Source organism: Phoca vitulina, unplaced genomic scaffold, assembly GCF_004348235.1.
Source record: "Phoca vitulina isolate PV1807 unplaced genomic scaffold, GSC_HSeal_1.0 scaffold23, whole genome shotgun sequence".
Taxonomy (NCBI): domain Eukaryota; kingdom Metazoa; phylum Chordata; class Mammalia; order Carnivora; family Phocidae; genus Phoca; species Phoca vitulina.
The window spans coordinates 2,836,042-2,856,130 of NW_022589726.1; the positions used below are offsets into that span (position 1 = coordinate 2,836,042).

Consider the following 20,089-nt stretch of genomic DNA (forward strand, 5'->3'; position numbering starts at 1 on the left):
GGAATTGTGATGCCGCCAGCTTTGCTTTTCTTTTTCAACATTCCTCTGGCTATGCGGGGTCTTTTCTGGTTCCATACAAATTTTAGGATTATTTGTTCCATTTCTTTGAAGAAAGTGGATGGTATTTTGATGGGGAAGGAATCTGCATTTCTAATACATTCTCAAGTGATGCTGATGCTACTGATCAGGGGACCTCACTTGGAGAATTAAAGCTCTACAAGAATTATGAATGATCTTCAGGTTTTTGTAAAACTGAAATCTACTCCAAAGCCTGTGTATATGTATATTTTCCTAGAGACAAAATACACAGTTTCATCAAATTCTCAGAAGAGTGTGAGGTCCATAAATTCAAGGAATATAATTTGACAAAATCGTTTCAATCTATTATTCCATAGACTAGGGTTTTCCTAAGTATGGTATACATTCTATTGGTGATAAACATTTTCCTCTTTTTTAAAAACTTTCTACTATGAAAAAAACTTCAAATATATATAAAAGTAGAAAAAACAGCATAGGGCGCCTGGGTGGCTCAGTCGTTAAGCGTCTGCCTTCGGCTCAGGTCATGATCCCAGGGTCCTGGGATCGAGTCCCACATCGGGCTCCCCGCTCGGCAGGAAGCCTGCTTCTCCCTCTCCCACTCCCCCTGCTTGTGTTCCTGCTCTCGCTATTCTCTCTGTCAAATAAATAAATAAAATCTTTAAAAAAAAAACAACAGCATAATGAAAATCCATTATGTCCATCACACAATTTCATCTATACTAAGCAAGCATCCTTAGTATTATTTTGAATCAAATTCTAGACATGTAATTTTATTCATAATTTTAATATGATCTCAAAAATATAAGGACTCTTTTTTTAAAAAAATAAGAACTTTTTAAAAAAGTATAGCCACGGGCACCTGGGTGGCTCAGTCTGTTAAGCGTCTGCCTTCAGCTCAGCATGATCCCAGGGTCCTGGGATCGAGTCCCACATCGGGCTCCCTGCTCCGCGGGAAGCCTGCTTCTCCCTCTCCCACTCCCCCTGCTTGTGTTCCCTCTCTCGCTGTGTCTCCCTCTGTCAAATAAATAAATAAAATCTTTAAAAAAAAAAAAAAAAAAGTATAGCCACAACACCATAATCATACCTTAAAAAATTTACAATAATTTTTAAAATAAAGAATAATTCAATTTATTTAAACTAAAAAACAAAACATTTCAACCATTTTTCCCACCCCCAAACCCCTTCCTCTGGCAACCACCAATCTGTTCTCTGTTATCTATGAGATTGGTTTTATTTATTCATTTTTAGATTTCACATATAAGAGGGATCATATGTTATTTATCTTTCTCTGACTTATTTCACTTAGGATAATGCCCTCAGGGGCAGCTGGGTGGCTCAGTCGTTAAGTGTCTGCCTTCAGCTCAGGTCACAATCCCAGGGTCCTGGGATTAAGCCCCACAACGGGCTCCCTGCTCGGCAGGAAGTCTGCTTCTCCCTCTCACACTCCCCCTGCTTGTGTTCCCTCTCTCGCTGTGTCTCTATCAAATAAATAAATAAAATCTTTAAAAAAAAAGAGAAAAGGATAATGCCCTCAAGGTCCATCCATGTTGTCACAAATGGCAAAATCTCATCGTTTTTTTCGCTGCATAGTTAGTTTGATGTAGTCCACTTGTTTATTTTTGCTTTTGTTGCTTTTGCCTTTTGTTTCTTTTCCTTGCCTAATTGCTCTGACTAGGTCTTCTAATACTATGTTGAATAAAAGTGGTGAGAGTGAGCCTCCTTGTCTTATTCCTGATCTTAAAGGAAAAGCTTTCATCTTTTCTCCATTGAATATGATGCTAGCTGTGGGCTTTCTGTATATAGCCTTTATTATGTTGAGGTATATTCCCTCTATATCCACTTTGTTGAGAGTTTTTGTCATAAATGGATGTTGAATTCTGTCAAATGCTTTTTCAGCATCTGTTGAGATGATCATATGATTTTATCCTTCATTTTGTCAACATGGTATATCACAATGATGACGTGGATGTTGAACCATCCTTGCATCCCTGGAATAAATCCCACTTGATCATGGTGTCTTTTTGCTGTATTCTTGAGTTCAGTTTGCTAATATTTTGTTGAGAATTTTTGCCTCTATGTTCATCAAGGATACCAGCCTGTAATTTACTTTTCTTGTGGTGTCCTTGTCTGGCATTGGTATCAGGGTAATGCTAGTCTTGTAAAATGAGTTTGGGAGAGTTCCCTCCTCTACTTTTTGGAAGCGTTTGAGAAGGACTGGTATTTTAATTCTTCTTTGAATGTTTAGCAGAATTCACCAGTGAAGCCATCTGGTCCTGAATTTCTGTTTGCTGGTAAGTTTTTGATTACTGATTCAATCACCTTACTAGTAATCAGTCTGTTCAGAGTTTGTATTTCATTATGATTATTAGTAGGTAATATATTTCTAGGAATTTATCCATTTCTTCTAGGTTGTCTAATTTGTTGGTGTATAATTGTTCACAGTAGTGTCTTATGATCCTTTGTATTTCTGTGGTATTAGTTGTAAAGTCTCTGCTTTCATTTCTGATTTTGAGTCCTCCGTTTTTCTTGGTGAGCCTAACTAAAGTTTTTTCAATTTTATCTTTTTAAAGAACCAGTTAGTTTCATTGATCTTTTCTATTGTGTTTTTCTTATCTATTTCACTTATTTCTGCTCTATTCTCTGTTGTTCCCTTCCTTCTCCTAACTTTGTTCTTTTTCTATTTCTTTGAAGTATAAAGTTATATTATTTGAGACTTTTTAAAAAATGTTTTACTTTTTTTAGTAATCTCTACACCCAATGTGGGGCTTGAATTCACGACCCAGAGATCAAGAGTTGCATGTTCTTCCAACTGAGCCAGCCAGGTGCCCCTATTTGAGACTCTTTTTTACTCTTGAGTTAGGTATCGCTATGAACTTCCCTTTTTTTTTTTTTTAAAGATCTTATTAAGTAACCTCTACATCCAATGTGGGGCTCCAACTCACAACCCTGAGATCAAGAGTCTCAGGCTCCACCAACTGAGCCAGCCAGGCGCCCCTAAACTTCCCTCTTAATACTGCTTTTGCTGTATCCCATAAATGTTGGTATGCTGTGTTTACATTTTTGTTTGTCTCAAGGTATATTTTGATTTCTCTTTTTGATTTCTTCTTTGACTTGTTGTTCAGTAGCATGTTATTTAATTTCCACATATTTGTGAAATTCTCAGTTTTGTGTAATTAATTTCTAGTTTTATGCCATTGTGGTTGGAAAGGATGCTTGATATGATTTCAATCCTCTTGAATTATTAAGACTTGTTTTGTGGCTTAACATATAATTTTGGAAAATGTTTCATGTGCATTTGGGAAAAATGTTTATTCTGTTGTTTTTGGATAGAAATGTTCTGTAAATATCTGTTAAGTCCATCTGATTTAACACATCATTTAAAGCCAATGTTTCTTTACTGATTTTCTGTCTGCATAATCCATCCATTAATGTAAGTAGGGTATTAAAGTCCCCTACCATTATTTGTATTGCTGTCTATTTCTTCCTTTAGGTCTGTTAATATTTGCTTCATATCTTTAGGTGCTCCTGTGTTGGGTGCACAAACACTACAAATGTCTTATCTTCTTGTTGGCTTGACCCCTTTATTATTACGTAGTACAGTTCTTTGTTATTACAATCTATGTTTTAAAGTCTATTTTGTCTGATATAAGAATAGCTACTCCAACTTCCTTTTGGTTTCCATTTGCATGGAATATCTTCTCCCATCCCTTCACTTTCAGTCTCTATGTGTCCTTACATCTAACCTGAGTCTCTTATAGGCATATAAATAGGTCTTGTTTTTTTATTCATTCAGTCACTCTTTCTTTTGGGGAATTTAGTCCACTTATATCTAAAGTAATTATTGGTATGTGTTTACTGCCATTTTGTTTTCTAGCTGCTTTTGTAATTCCTTTCCGTTCTTTTCTTCTCTTGCTCTCTTCCTTTGACATTTGATGACTTACTTCGCTGGTATGCTTATATTCCTTTCTCTTTCTCTTTTGCATATTTACTACAGGTTTTTGCTTTGTAGTTATAATGAGGCTTACATATATCAACTTATAACATCTTAAGTTGATCCCATTGTAAAGCTCAACATTATTACTCCCCCACCAATGTTTTATGTTTTTGATGTCACATTTTATATCTTTTCATCTTATGTATCCCTCAACTAATTATTGTAATTATGGTTACTTTTATTACTTTTGTTTTCTAACTTTCATACTAGCTTTATAATCAATAATATATTACCTTTACTAAATATTTACTTTCCAGTGAGATTTCTACTCTCAAGTGTGTTCTTGTTACCAAGTAGCACCCTTTCTTTTCAGGTAAAAGAAGTCCCTTTAACATATCTTTAGGGCAAGTTTGGTGATGATGAACTTTAGCTTTTCCTTCTCTGGAAAATTCTTTATTTTTTTTCTTCCCTTCTGAATGATAATTTTGCGAAGTACATAATTCTTGGTTTGAAGTTTTTTTCTTTCAGCACTTTGAATATATCATGCTATTCCCTCTGGCCTGCAAAACTGCTGCTGAAAGATCTGCTGATAATCATAAGGCGGGGGGGAGGGAGAATCCCTTGTATGTAACAAGATGTTTTTTTGCTTGCTGCTTTTAATATTCTCTCCTTATCTTTCACTTTTGACATTTGCTTAATGTATCTTTGGTGTGGATCTCGTTAGGTTCCTCTTATTTGGAACTTTCTGGGCTTCCTGGACCTGGATGTCTATTTCCTTACCCAGGCTGGGGAAGTTTTTAGCCATTATTTCTTCAAATAAGATTTCTGCCTCTTTCTCTCTCTCTTCTCCTTCTGGAATCCCTCGGATGCAAATGTTAGGCTATCTGATGTTGTCTTATAAGTCCCTTAAACGATCTTCAATTTTTTCACTTTTTTTTCTTTTTGCTTTATCCCTTTCACTTTTTTCTTTTTGCTGCTCTGATTGGGTGAGTGCCACTGCCTTGTCTTTGAGTTAACTGATCATTTCTTCTGATTCATCTAGTCTGATGTTGAATATCACCAGTGTATTTTTCAGTTCGTTTATTGTATTCTTCAGCTTTGTGATTTCTACCTGGTACTTTCTTATATTTTCCATCTCCTGCTGGAAGGTCTCACTGTGTTCATCCGTTCTTCTCCCCAATTCAGTGATCATCTTTATAACCATTACCTTGAACTCCTTATCAGGTAAATTACTTATCTGTTCCACTAAGGTTTTTTCCCGAGGTTTTATCTTGTTCTTTCATTTGGAACATACTCCTCTGTTTCTTCATTTTGTGTGACTCTCCATGTTGTTTTCTATACAGTAAATGGAACAAGCAGCCTATTATATTTTTAATAGCTCCCAGTAGTTGAGAATGTCCCAAGACCTATCAGTTCCCAAAGGGGAGGATCTCAGCACCTAGATTCAGAGTGACTGGAAGCCCAATCTTTAGGCATCAGCTTTCAAAAGTATGCACATATAGGGATGCCTGGGTGGCGCAGTTGGATGAGCCTCCAACTCCTGGTTTCAGCTTAGGTCGTGATCTCAAGATCATGGGATCGAGCCCTGTGTGGGGCTCCATGCTCAGGGGCAGAGTCTGCTGGGGATTCTCTCTCCTCTCCCTCTGCCCTTTCCCCTGCTCATGCTTTCCCTCTCAAATCTTAAAAAAAGAAAACAAAAAACCCCAAAAGTATGCAAATATATAATCCTACAGGACTGCAATCATAAGCCCCACTGGCCACCAGGGCCAGGTGATCTGGAGGTATCCCCTGGATAGCAGTCACAAAAATTAGGGCTCCAAACAAATGGATAAGCTCTTCCTATGAGCAAGCTAGAACAGGTAGAAGAAGAGCACCAAGATGGTGCTCACAGCCTACTGTCCTTGAAAGCAGCTCCAGAGGCCACTAAATGTGTCCCAAACCTGAAACTTGCCCCTCAGGCCACAGTCATGATGACTAGCTAACAGGCCTCCTTCACAGAAAAATTGAGCTTGTGGGTCTGTTGCTACTTGCTGTGCCCTGTGGGTGGTAGTTAAGAACTCTTTCTCTGTTGCTTACAGTCCCATGGGACCCATGACCATAAGCCCCATTGGCCACCAGAGCCAGGTAATGCAGAGGTATCCCCTGGCAGCAGTCATAAGAATTGGGTACCAGACCGGGGTATGAGCTCCTTTCTGAATAACATCAGCTATTACAGTCCAATGGGACGAAGAATACAAGCTCCCCTGGCCTCTAGGCCAGGTGATCAAGATAGATTTCCTAGGTGGCAGCTGCAAAAATTGGGGCACCAGATGTGTGTAAAAGCTCCCCTCTGGGAGATAATGGTGCTCTGGAGCACAGCAGTGGGAGAGCATGAAGATTGTGCCTGCCAGTCTCTGTCCTGGAAGAGTATTCTATCAGCAGGCTCCTAGATGTGTGTGTTAAACTATATGCCTTTAATATAAGCAGATGAGCCTCCCTCACTTTAAGGTGGTGTGATCAGCTGCCTCTGAGCTGGGACCTGGGGCAAGTGAGTCCAAGCGCAAGCCCGTCAAGAGCAGTTTTTAAGACTGCTTCAGTCTTGTAGGGCTTGGGATGTGAGCCATGCTGGTTTTCAAAGTTAGATGGGGGAATCATCTCTCATTTATATCTTAAAAGTTGAGATGCCCACTGTGGGGTTCAAACTCTTCACTCCTTAGGGAGAAGCTATGGGTTTTTCAGTTCCCTTCTGGTTATGGGTCACCACACCAGGGATGGGGTTTATGGCAAGATTGTGTTACAGCCTCTTCTACCCTCTTAGATGTGGTTTTCTTCTTGTTTGTCCAATGTACAGCTGTCATTCAACCAGCCTTTAGGTTTTTTTTTTTTAAGAGGAAGTTGTTCCATATATAGCTTTAGACTCAGTGTGTCTAGAGAAGATAAGTTGGAGATCTTCTGATGTGACCATCTTGAACCAGAACGTCAATAATTTTTTTTTAAAGATGGACTTTACTGTTTTTATTTATTTATATTTTCTTCAAGTAGGCTCTACACTCAATGTGGGGCTTGAACTCAGAGGACCCTGAGATCATGAGTCCCATGCTCTACTGACTGAGCTAGCGAGGTGCCCCTCAGTAATTTCTTAATATCATCAAATATCCAGTGAGTGTTCATATACTCCATACTATCTGACAAATATTCTTTTTCACTACGTTGTCAAATCAAGACCCAAATAAGATCCATCCACCACAGCAGGTTGTTACGTCTCTTAAATCTGTGTATTCTCCTTCTATTTTTATTTTTGATAGTTATGCATTTATTTTAATGTGTAGTTGGCACATACCATCTCCATGATTTCATTATCTATTAACTACTTCTTGAAATAGGGCTAAAGTAGATCTTTAAGCTTTAAAAAATGAGTTTAAGAAAAAATATTAAGCAAATAATAGTACTGGTAGATGTGAGAAATCATTAATGTGGTCATTAATGGAGACTATAAAACATCACTTAAAAAATATTACCAATATTTTTAGAAGAACAATTTTTAAATATATAAAATCTGAGTATACCTACTTTTACAAAGGTCAAGAAAGAGTTCCTCAATTCCTTTGTTCTGTTTGGCTGAAGTATGATAATGTTTTGCTCCCACAGATTCTGCATACCTTAAAAAAAAAAGTAACATCAGTGATTGATACAAAAAATTTTATTTTTGTCCTAACTGCTATTTGAATTTTTTTAAGTAGCAATTTTAGTGACTTATTACTAATTAACCCACATTTAGTGAAATTAAGCTACACTGAACCAAATTTTAAATAAGAACATAAGGATAACAGACTTGAAATTTTTAAGTTAATTTGGAACCCAAATACTTTAATAAAAGTTTTTGTGACTATTTGATTATGATAGGTTTTTTTTGGCATCACTCTTTACATTTTTTACTAAAATCAAAAAGAGAAGTGAGAATGGAATATTTTTAGATGTTGTCAAAAGTCCAAAATTTACCAGTGCTTCACTGAATCCAATAGCTCACTTTATATTAAGAGGTTTGAGTAATACCTAAATGGTAAAGCACACTGTGCAAAGAGAAAGACTTCTACTAGGGAGTGACTAGAGGGAGGGGGAAAGGGAAAACACTTACGATTCTGCTTCTTGAATGGAAACGTGTCTCTCTTTTTCCAGGTCTATTTTATTACCTAGTTTGAAAAAGCAAAAATGCCTATTCTTAATATTGATTCATTTTTATAACAAAACAAAGCCAATTCTAAATACACAACTGCCATTTTAATTACCTGGAAAAATAATACAAATCCCCATCAGACTTCTACATTTCCTTAAACCCTATGATAGGAGGGTTGATCATGACTGCAAGGTAAATGCCTCACTGTCCTTCAAATGGCCCAATGCATATCCCTCCTGAAGCTGCAGCCTCTCTCAAAGAAAATAACTTTTCCAAAGAGATGGGCACTTTTCCTTGATTTAGGATATAATGGAGACTAACAGTCACTTGGGAACCGAGGAATAAACTATGATTCTTAGCCAAATGTAAATGGTTCCCAATCAACATACAGCCAGTCAATAATTAAGCAAGGCTACTTTACTATTCATGAAATATATTAGGATAGACTCTTGGACCCTAAGGGTATTTTGGTTTCCTGATATGAACCGGTTAAACATAGCATTTAAACGTATGGCCTTTTAAGCACTTCATTACCACAGGAGAGGAAACTGTACTGTTTAACAACATGAGAACTTAATACATGCACATCATACAAATTTAAAATTACTGAAAATAAGTTTAGTTCTTCTTAAACAATGGGACAAAACTGAGATTATGCTAAAAAGCCACTAGAATAAAAGTGAAGAAACTGCAAAATGCAGATTCCTTATTAAATACAGGGTAGAGGTTAAGGTGAGTTGGCTGGACACACAGAATACTAAAGGTAATGGAAATAACAGAAAAAGGAGAAAAGACCCTAAGAAAGGATATTTCTTTTTATTTTATTTATTTATTTGAGACAGAGAGAGCACAAACAGGGGTAGCAGCAGGCAGAGGGAAAGGGAAAAGGAGAAGCAGGCTCCCCGCTGAGCAGGGAGCCCAATGCGGGGCTCGATCCCAGGACCCTGGGATCAGGACCTGAGCCGAAGGCAGACACTTAACGACTGAGCCACCCAGATGCCGCAGAAAGGATATTTCAAACAAATATTTTCATTTCTATTATGACTTATAAGGGGAGAAAAAGGAAACCTTTGTAAATAAGGTCATCTTTTCTTGGGACCTTAGAGAATCTAGAAGACAATTTCAGATAAGGACTAAAGTAAGCACCCACTGAAAGATCCAATGTTTATAACTGAGAAGTACAAGCCCAGAGATTCTGTATATGGAGGACCTAAAATAATCTGAGCACCCAATTGCGGGCAGCTGCAAGTAACTATCTGACACCATAGCCAAAGCATGAAAAGGAAACAGACTATATACTAAAGCTTAGTGATTACCAACAAATTCAGTAATGAACTGTTCCTTCTTTGAACAGTTATCTGTTTAACTCAGCAAGAAGAACATTTTAGTTCTGATTTCCTACATCATATTTGTCAATAAAATTTTAAATTTGCTAAATATTACAGCCAATACATCTGACAGTCACCTGAAGAAAAACAAGTTGTTTTATGCTATGAAGAATGCAAAAAGCACCACCTAGTGGCCAGTGGTTCCAATAAACAGAGGCACAAGAATTCTGCCACTCAAGGCAAAACAGAAGACTTTTGTTCCAATTAACTAAAACCCTATGAGTTGTTTTTCTCAAACTCTAATTCCTCTGCTTTCAAATTCTACCAGAATTATCAACATCCATTTTTTAAAAAATGAAGATAAAGATAATTTGAGTAATGCCTCAAATGAGTATTTGAGGAAAATTATTTATCATTAAAATAGCTAGCTTTTTTAGTAAGCTAATTATTATTTTAAACAAAAAAAAATTTTTTTACCACTATTCCTTTCAACAATCAGTGTCCATAAAGGGATTAATAACACAGATTAAGTCATAAAAAACTGCATTTTGGTGACTGACATCTTTCCAAACTCAAAACCTTGTTAGTGCCTACAGTTGTTAAAGGCAAGAAAGACATCTAAAGGATTAAGGCTTTGGGGATCATCTATTTCAATGTTACTATGCAGCTATATAGGGAACTTTCTAATAGGCTTGAAACACCTGAAAACAAGGATTACCACCAACTAAAGTATAGTACTATAAAAATTAGGGGGAAAAAGTTGGCTGAAGCTATTGGAGAAGAAAGGGAAAAGCCACCCTGCTAAGAATAGTAAGAACTTTATCTTCTTTATAAATACAGATTTGAATTAAGAACATGAAAGGGCAGATGGCCTAATGGCAGTAAAGGGCTGGAACCTTATTTTGCTTAGACTGTATGGTGGTGTATGGGCCAGTCAAAAGAAGCCTTCAAAGGCTTTAAACCTGATAAAGCTTGTTTTTATGTCCTGGATCACTTCATAACTATATAATTTTGGGGAAAATTACTAACCTCTCTTAGTATCACTCTGTACAAATGTAGCTAACAAACTTAGCATGGTTGATATGAAAATATGATAATATAAAAGACCTAGCATATAGTACATGCTCAATAAAGAGCAGTTATTAATATCAGCTTTATTCATCACAGTGAATGATCAAATGGAAAATCATATTATTATGAGAAAATTAAAGCCCATGATAGGCAACACATTTTTTACTACCACCCTGCTAGCTTCATCTAGCTAATTTAGTTACTCCAACACTCTAGGAAGTCTTCCTTTAACTTCCCTCCCCCCAAATATAGTTTGGTTTGCTTTAGTGCTATCACAGCACTCTGTACTTCCCCCTTCATAGCATTTATTGTAATATATAATAACAGCGTGTTCTTCTCCCTCTCTCTACAAAATAAGCTCTGGGAAGACAAGAACCATATCTATTTTGTTCACTTATTCTTATACTACACTATTCCCAAGCTGGTACATAGTAAGCAATATATAATGTTGGTTAAGAATATGGGCTTGATCTAGCAGACAGACCTAAGTTAGAATCCTAGGTCTACCTTAACTAGCTATGTACTTTGGGAAGTAGCAAGCTCTTAGCCCATTTCTCATGTGTGAAATGGAAATGGCAACAATACCTTCTTGTAGTGCTGTCAGAAGACTTAATGAAAGCATAAACGTATAGTTCTTAGAACAGTACCTAGGACTCAATAAATGGTAACTATTATTAAAAATAACTATTTAACAAACATACAAATGTTAAGGACAGACTAGAAGCAAAATATTATCAAATAAAGCAACCACAGCTAAGAGTGCTAATCTGAGAAGGAAAAGTCTCTGCTAGCAAAGTATGGGGTTCTCCATTACTGGTTAACACATTATAAGTGGTTTAGATAAGGACCTAGAAGGTTAAGTATTTAATTGACATGAAAAAGCCAGGAGATGATACCATCAAACATAAAGATTCAGAAACATGATGAGTTGAAAGTGTTGGCAGAATGATAATGGGAGAATTTTAAAAAGAGAGTCATTTAAGTATACATTGGCTCAACAATGTTTGGATTCTAGTGTTCAAGTGTAGAAGACACATTTATACACTGAAATAAACCTAGGAAAAAATAATCAGGATGGTAAGAATGTCTACAAGTTAAACCAAATGAAAAACAATTGAAGACTACAGAATATAAGATTTCAGGTGAACCATCCAAATGTTTGAAAGGGTGTCTTATTTAGAGGAAAAGGACCAAATATTTGTCAAATGCCATCTCTATGCCAAGTGTTTTCCAAATTATTATTTAATTTTCATTAAATTATATAGAATCCTGGGAAGCCAGGAGATGATACCATCAAATATAAAGATTCAGAAACATGATGAGTTAAGCAGTGTTATTATTTTGAATTTAGTAATAAAACAGAAGAATGAATAAACACTGAACTACTATAAAAAAATAGAATGAAAATCAGTATGTGGAAAAAATAATGTAAATGCCTATCAATAACAAAAGGATAAACTGTGGAATATTTATAGAATAAAGTATTAGAGAGCAAAGAGAATAAAATGAACTACAACTATATACAAAAACATAGGAAAATCCTGCAAACATAATGTAAAGCCAAAACAAAAAAAAGATAATACAAGAGTTCATACTATATAATTTCATTTATATAAAATTCAAAACAAAACTAGTTCATGCAGAAAAAGACATGTATCATATGATCTCACTGATATGAGGAATTCTTAATCTCAGGAAACAAATGAGGGTTGCTGGAGTGGTGGGGGGTGGGAGGGATGGGGTGGCTGGGTGATGGACATTGGGGAGGGTATGTGCTATGGTGAGCGCTGTGAATTGTGTAAGACTGTTGAATCACAGATCTGTACCTCTGAAACAAATAATACATTATATGTTAAAAAAAAGAAGATAGTAGGAAGGGAGAAATGAAGGGGGGGAAATCAGTGGGGGAGACGAACCATGAGAGACTATGGACTCTGAGAAAGAAACTGAGGGTTCTAGAGGGGAGGGGGGTGGGGGGATGGGTTAGCCTGGTGATGGGTATTAAAGAGGCACATACTGAATGGAGCACTGGGTGTTATACACAAACAATGAATCATGGAACACTACATCAAAAACTAATGATGTAATGTATGGTGATTAACATAACATAAAAAAAAAACTAGTTCATGCAGTACAAAGACAAGACAGTATCTGGAGGTGGGCAATGGTGAGGGGAAGGCAGCTGGGGTAGTGTTGGGATGAAAAGAAACACAGGTGAGACCTCTAAGTTACTTGTTTACACAGGTATGTTAAATTTGTGAAATTTTCCTTTTGTGGTAAATGGGCTCTCAAACTTCTTTCAACAATGAATTGCAACTAAAATTCCATGTCACACTTGCCAATAGAAAAGGAATGAGAGCTTTTTTAGACTTTATACCAATCATTAATAAACATTATATAACATTAAATGAGGATTATCTGACCCTACTTGGGACAGTAAGCTACCAGCAATATTCCTAAAACTTCTTATAATATGAACATGAAGAATATACAGTTCAAATTAATTATTCTTAAGCTTTATTTATCCAGCTGTTTTTTAAAAAATGTTACTTTGTAACCTGGGTCAAGTAACAAACTCTTGAGGCTTCTTTGACTTTAAGTATATTTAGTCATTTCCTTCCCTCTTCTGAGAGATAACCAGAATCCCAAATAATCAAATCTATAGTCATTCACCTATTGTGACTACTTCCATTCCCATTAAGTCCCAGATACCAGACAAAGCCAGGCCAAACTCACTAATGACTAGCTATAGCTTTGGCCCAAACTCCCATGTGGCCTACTACTCCCGTGTTCCATTCTGAAATACTCTTGCCATCCAGCCTAACATCTAGTATCTAGACTTAAAAAGTAGGTCAGATAATCTCCTTGGCGTCTTCCCCCAGACATGTGCCCTGATCTGGAACTGTAGAGTTTGCCAATCTAATGGTGAGACAATATAAGAAATGTAAACTCTTAATTTTAAAAAAAAATTCTTAAAAGTCAAATGTGCCCACATTGACCATTCCATTCTAGGTCTTCCACTAAAACTACCCTGGTTTCTTCTAGGCCATTGCTATTCTACCAGTCATGCAAAAAGAAAGAAAACAGCATGAGGCTATTCATCATAAGAATTAATAACAAAGCATAGGAATCAGAATGACTTCAATTCATATCCCATCTCCAATAGCTGCTTGATATTGCACAAGTTATCAAGTATCTCCAGGGCTCAGCTTCCTCTATAAAGCCCTCCTGGGTGCCTGGGTGGCTCAGTCGTTAAGCGTCTGCCTTCGGCTCGGGTCATGATCCCGGGGTCCTGGGATCGAGTCCTGCGTTGGGCTCCCTGCTCTGCGGGAAGCCTGCTTCTCCCTCTCCCACTCCCCCTGCTTGTGTTCCTGCTCTCGCTATGTCTCTGTCAAATAAATAAATAAAATCTTTAAAAAAAAAAAAAAGCCCTCCTAAAATTATGAGAATTACATGAAATAATGTCTACTAAGAACACAGCATAGGGTGCCTGGGTGGCTCAGTCATTAGGCGTCTGTCTTTGGCTTGGGTCATGATCCCAGCGTCCTGGGATCAAGCCCCACATTGGGCTCCTTGCTCAGTGGGAAGCCTGCTTCTCCCTCTGCTTGTGTTCCTGCTCTCCCTGTCTCTCTCTCTGTCAAATAAATAAATAAAAAATCTTTAAAAAGATATCATAGAAATGATAAAGAAAAAGGGAACCAAAGAGAAATTCCAGAGGTCCAAGAGTGAGTTCTAGAGTTCCTTTATTTTACCCATTAAGAATATTCCTCCACCCTAGTACCATGATTTGCTCATATCCTCGAGAGTCAAATTTGTCCTTAACTCAAAAACGTGTATAGTTAAATGTATAAAACAAGAATACTAGCCTAAGTCGTTAGTTTTAATTTTATTTTAAAGTAGTTTCTAAATTCTTTTTTTCTAAAGAAAATCTTATGATGAAAATCTAAAGATCAAATTGAAGCAAGTCTGGGAGTTGAAAGTTTACATGGTTAGTTTCCCACTTGTTCCCCAAGGTCTTCCCTGAAGTCTGAATCTCCTGAAAGATCACTTCCAAATCATAAATTACTCTAAAATATTAAATATTAAAATATCATTCTTCTTCCTTTCTCATATTACTTTAAAAATGAGAATTACTTATTTGCTATTCTCTAATAACATTAAGGAAACAAAGCATTTTTTTTTGAAACAGAGGACATTTTTTTTAAAAAAGTAATGATACTTACCAACTATACATAAACAGATTTCATTTCCCAACATTTTCCGTAATTCTTTGACCCAGTTTTTTACCTGTGTATACAAAAGAGTAAATAGTAAATCCTGTTGCCACGACTATCATTACAACACCCCAAACTCCACATTGTCAAAATACCTCAGAATTTGTCTAACAGCCCATATATTTAGTTACTAGAAATGTTTAAGTGTAGGATCAGTTATTGACAAACTATGTTGCAAACTACAACATACAAACATCCAATGGAATGATCTCTCTCTAGATCTACACAGAGGTAGAAACAGAAATACCTCTAATTATAACTTTTCGTACATCTTCCACAGATCCAAGCAAAACTATTCACTAGAGCAAAAGCATGTCAACTCCAGCCTCTGATAACAGATGCTTGTAGAGTCACTTTGGCCTTAAGAACATCTTAAAATTAAAAGTCTTTTGTATTCTAATTGGTTCTAAATTAGAGGGCATAGAAGCTTCTGTGTCACACACTTAAAAGGGGGAAAACTGTATATGGGCACCTAAAAGAGTACCAAAATAAATTCTCATCCTTTAGTATATGACAGGTTTTTTCAACTTCAGCACTACTGATATTTTGGCTCAGATTAACTCTGTTGTGAGGGACTGCCCTATGCAATGTATGATACTGAGCAGCATCCCTGGCCTCCTACCCACTAGATATCAGTACCACCCTCCAGCTGTGATAACCAAAGATGTCTCCAAACATTGCCACCTCCTGTGGAGAACCACTGGTATACAATGACTCCAGTAACAAACAGATTCTTCACTATGGATGAAGCACAGCAGGAGGCACAGTTAAGTACATTCAAGTTAAGTAAATTAATCTTTTGAACTCATGATTTTAAATATGCTGATTACAATAAAATAGGATAAAGAACAAACTTGAATACCTCCTTCATTTTTTGTAATGGAATTTAATTTCCATGTAATCAAATCACACAGAACTTATACATCTTCCTAAAAAAATGCACACACATCTTTAAATTATAAAAATTACAATAAATACATGGTAAGTAAGCATTTACTGTACATCTGGTCCTACAATACAAATGTAACAGTTCCACACTCCTGTTTTCTGCAAGAATGCAGAGGAACTGTCTTTAATAAACCCCAAACTTATAAAAGGAAAGGTAATCAATATCACCACCTTATCTTTCTCAGAGCACTGAACCATAGTTTTCTCAGTACAGCCCCATTTTTTTTTTCATTCACATGTATGCAGAAAGTTTTTAGAGAAGTACTGAACTTCTATCCCTAGTTGATGTCACATAAGAAAAATGTGACAATTTGGTATGAAATGTACATCCTCATCATTTCAAAGGAAACATGCCAGAATCCAATTACATATTACTCTACTCCCTGTATAGGTAGTATCATAACCTACTAAATCTAACCAACTTTTTAAAAAAATGTTACTCATCTGCAAACAGATCCCCTTCTGCAGGCATCCTACTCATTATCTCCATACATTCTGTGGTGAGTTAGAAATGGTTACATATTTTTTGCCAATCCTCTCATCAAGAGGTAGAGTCTTGGGGGGGTGGAAGTCCCTGCTCAGCAGGGAGCCTGCCTCTCCCTCTCCCCCTGCTTGTGCTCTCTCTCGCTATCTCTCTCTCTCTCAAATAATTAAAATCTTAAAAAAAAAAAAAAAAAAAAAGAGGTAGAGTCTATTTCCCCTCCCTCTGAAGCTGGGCTAGCCTTGTAACTTGCTTTGACCAAGAGAATGTGGCAGAAGTAATGCTATGCCAGCTCCAGACTTAAGCCTTAAGAAGGCCTGGCTGCTACTCTTAGGATCCAGTTGTCAATGTAAACAGCTTAGGCTAGAATATGGAATAATGAGGGAGCATGTGGAGAGAGTACCAGAGGATGAGACACCAGATGGGGTGAGAGGCCGTAAGGAGGAGAACAGGCCTTCCTAGATGGTCCTGGCCCCACCAAACTCAAAGTTCAATGCAGCTGCATGAGTGACTCCAATGACACCACAGGACCTGCCCAGTCAACCCACAAAATCATGAGAAATAATACAACACTGTTTTAAGCCACCAAGTTTTGGGGGTTTTGTTATGCAGCAAGAGATAAATGGTCACTTTTCAACCTAAAAGACTCAACCTTCTGTTAATAAAACACTCAAACCATTTCCATTTATGTCAAAAGGCAGGAAGGGACAACAAACAGGAGCCCCCAAATAAATTTTTCAAGTATCACTAAACCTGCAAGTTATTTTATCATTCCCTTTTTCTACACCTTGGACTGAATTTTTCCACATGTAATAATCCAAGGACTAATGTGCATTGTTGCTTCATCAATTAAATACTGAAAAACAAATGGGGGAAAAAAAAAAAACCTACCTAAAACTAAAACTAAAAAGGCAAGCAATTTCAACAGGAACAAACCTGTAACTCAAGGCAAGTAAACTTTCTGCCATGGAAACTACCCCTTTTAGTTACATACCCTTGACAAATTTATTCCAAGAGGGGCTTTCAGAGGAAGGGTGAAATAAGTAATTAATCACCATCCTGACTGTGATGAGAATTCAGAGGTAAGTTTAATGGAAACTTATCTTCGGTTCCAAACAACTTTAAAAATTCTACATTTGTGGTTTATGTTTAAAAGGGGGTGAAAGGCAACTGGGTGGCTCAGTCAAGCATCTGCCTTCAGCTCAGGTCATGATCCAGGGGTCCTGGGATGGAGCCCTGCTTCGGGCTCCATGCTCAGCAGCAAGTCTGCTTCTCCCTCTGCCCTCCCCCTGCTCATGCTAATAAATTAATAAAATCTTAAAAAAAAAAAAGGGGTGAAAAATAATGAAGAAGGTTTAAAATAAACGCTAACTAGACTGTCATTTAAAATTTATATTATATCCTTCAGGACATTTAGTGAGAAGAAAGAGTTTAAACTTGATTTAGGTCTTCCTTTTCCTCTTTACAATTAGGGAGCCCATGCAGCCATACCAAGTATTCACATGCTTAGTATATATGGAATCAAGAAATACATGTGATTTTTCTTTAATAGGGAGGAAAAAAAGCTCTTTGATTTTTATGAAGTTTTATTTCAAATTATTTCCCTTTCCTAATATCTGAGAGAGCCATGTAATAAACTTATTAATAACTGTTATTCAAAATGTAAACATGAATACTGCATTAACAAATATGAGTGGTAACCATTTATGCACAAGTTTATTTTACTTTTATTTATTTTTATTTTTTTAAAGATTTTATTTATTTATTTGACAGAGGTAGAGAGCACAAGTAGGCAGAGCGGCAGGGAGAGGGAGAGGGAGAAGCAGGCTCTCCACTGAGCAGGGAGCCTGATGCGGGCCTCGATCCCAGGACCCTGGGATCATGACCTGAGCCGAAGGCAGACGCTTAACAACTGAGCCACCCAGACGCCCCTATTTTACTTTTAAAACCAAGACTAATCACATTAGTAAATAAAGGCATGTGAATGGAGACTTGAAAAATCAGTGTTGTTACTCTGTTTAAGTCATCTACCCATAAGTAAATAGAATACCTTCTGAAAGGAATCTTCATCTGTTATATCATAAACTAAAATAGCTCCATTTGAATCTCTGTAGTAAATTGGACCCAATGCATGGAATCTCTCTTGACCTGCTGTATCCTAAATAAAGCAACAAACACTTATTAGATCAGAAGAAAAAAATACATCTGCTATTGCAACTACAGTAAACTTTTGATTAATTGGAAAGTGGGACATGAAGTTACAGATAACCTCAAAACACCACTAAAAAAAAAAAAACAGGTTACAAAAAAATTTTTAAAAGTTACAAACAATATTTAATGTTTTACTATTATACAAAAGTTACTTCTCCCCTCCCAACCCTCTTACTCCTCAGCAAACTTCCCACCCCCATTAAAAAAACAGTTCAGAATACCAAGATGGCATTATAAGCCAGGAATAGGCCTTGCCCTAAATTTAGGCTCCACAGGGGGAAAAGACAAGGAAAAAGAGCATGCACCAGGACTACTGGCCAGAAGGTACTCCGATGCATTACCCTTGCCCTACTCTCTACTAGCCATTCCCTTGGAAAGTGGGAACATGGAAACACAGAGCGGGAAGAGGCCAATCAGGCTGTCCACCCACCCTGTTCTTTCTCGGACATGGAATCCCTCTGAGTTTACCCTTCCCCCAGCTCAAAGGTTATGATAAGCAATATTCATGTACACAACTGTATAATTCTTAGCCTGATTTTAGAAAAAATGTTTATTAAAAAACAGCTTTGGCTAAACTTAAACTTACAAAAAAATCCAGAAATTCAAACTCCTATTCCTGAGCCAATTAGTTATTAGAGTACAAAGAATTGCAGAAGCCTTCACTCACTCAATTGAAAAGGTTAACTTACCCATATAGCAAGGTTTACTCTTTTCCCACCAATATTTAACTTCTTCGTTAAGAATGATGCCTAAGAAGAGAGATATACATTAAACAATATTTCATATAATGTTTCTTATCCTAAGAACTACAGATGGAAGAATAATCTCAATATGAAACTCAAGTTATCTGGGAGAAAAAGTATTCACTGAGTTCTTATTAATGACCAAACATTATAAAGTAATGTTTCTTATCCTAAGAACTACAGATGGAAGAATAATCTCAATATGAAACTCAAGTTATCTGGGAGAAAAAGTAATCACTGAGTTCTTATTAATGACCAAACATTATAAAGTAATGTTTCTTATCCTAAGAACTACAGATGGAAGAATAATCTCAATAAGAAACTCAAGTTATCTGGGAGAAAAAGTAATCACTGAGTTCTTATTAATGACCAAACATTATTTTCACTGAAGACAGAACATTATTTACATTCTAATCTAAAAAAATGGTATTTTGCTTTATGAACACAAGTTATGAAAAACAAAGAAAAGCGTGGCTCCTGGCTGGCTCAGTTGGTAGAGCATGCGACTTTTGATCTCAGGGCCATGAGTTTGAGCTCCATGTTGGGCAGGTGCCTACTTAAAATAAACAAACAAAAAGATTTAAAAAAAGAAAAAGAAAGAAAAAATGGTAATTAAGTATTTTCTTAGATTTTCCCCATAAAATTTTTCTTAGAGCATTTAATTTGATGTCACCCTACCCACCCATTATAGAAAAAGCTAAGAGATTTCTAAATGAGATAAAAGATTTACTGGTAGTTTACTTAACTGTATGATTACCAATATTATTTGAAAAATTGCTGCAATTATTTTATAATTCAATTATTTAACTTATATCTAGTAATTATCCCAGGTACTAATGTTACAGAAATGAAAGGAAATGTTCCAGCCTTCAAGGAGTTTTTAGTCTACAGCAGAAATAAACATGTA

General features: G+C 36.5%; 1 protein-coding gene across 1 annotated transcript in view; it reads right to left on the bottom strand.

The window, feature by feature from the left end:
* The window catches only part of RAB21 (RAB21, member RAS oncogene family), a 35,025-nt gene that overhangs the window by 4,056 nt on the left and 10,880 nt on the right, over nt 1–20,089 (bottom strand). Inside the window, exons 2-6 of the mRNA XM_032420461.1 lie at nt 19,129–19,188; nt 18,279–18,386; nt 14,749–14,812; nt 8,088–8,142; nt 7,523–7,611 (exon numbers count right to left, since the gene is read on the bottom strand). Of these exons, the coding sequence (XP_032276352.1) occupies nt 7,523–7,611; nt 8,088–8,142; nt 14,749–14,812; nt 18,279–18,386; nt 19,129–19,188 (376 nt within the window). The remainder of the gene's footprint in view (nt 1–7,522; nt 7,612–8,087; nt 8,143–14,748; nt 14,813–18,278; nt 18,387–19,128; nt 19,189–20,089) is intronic.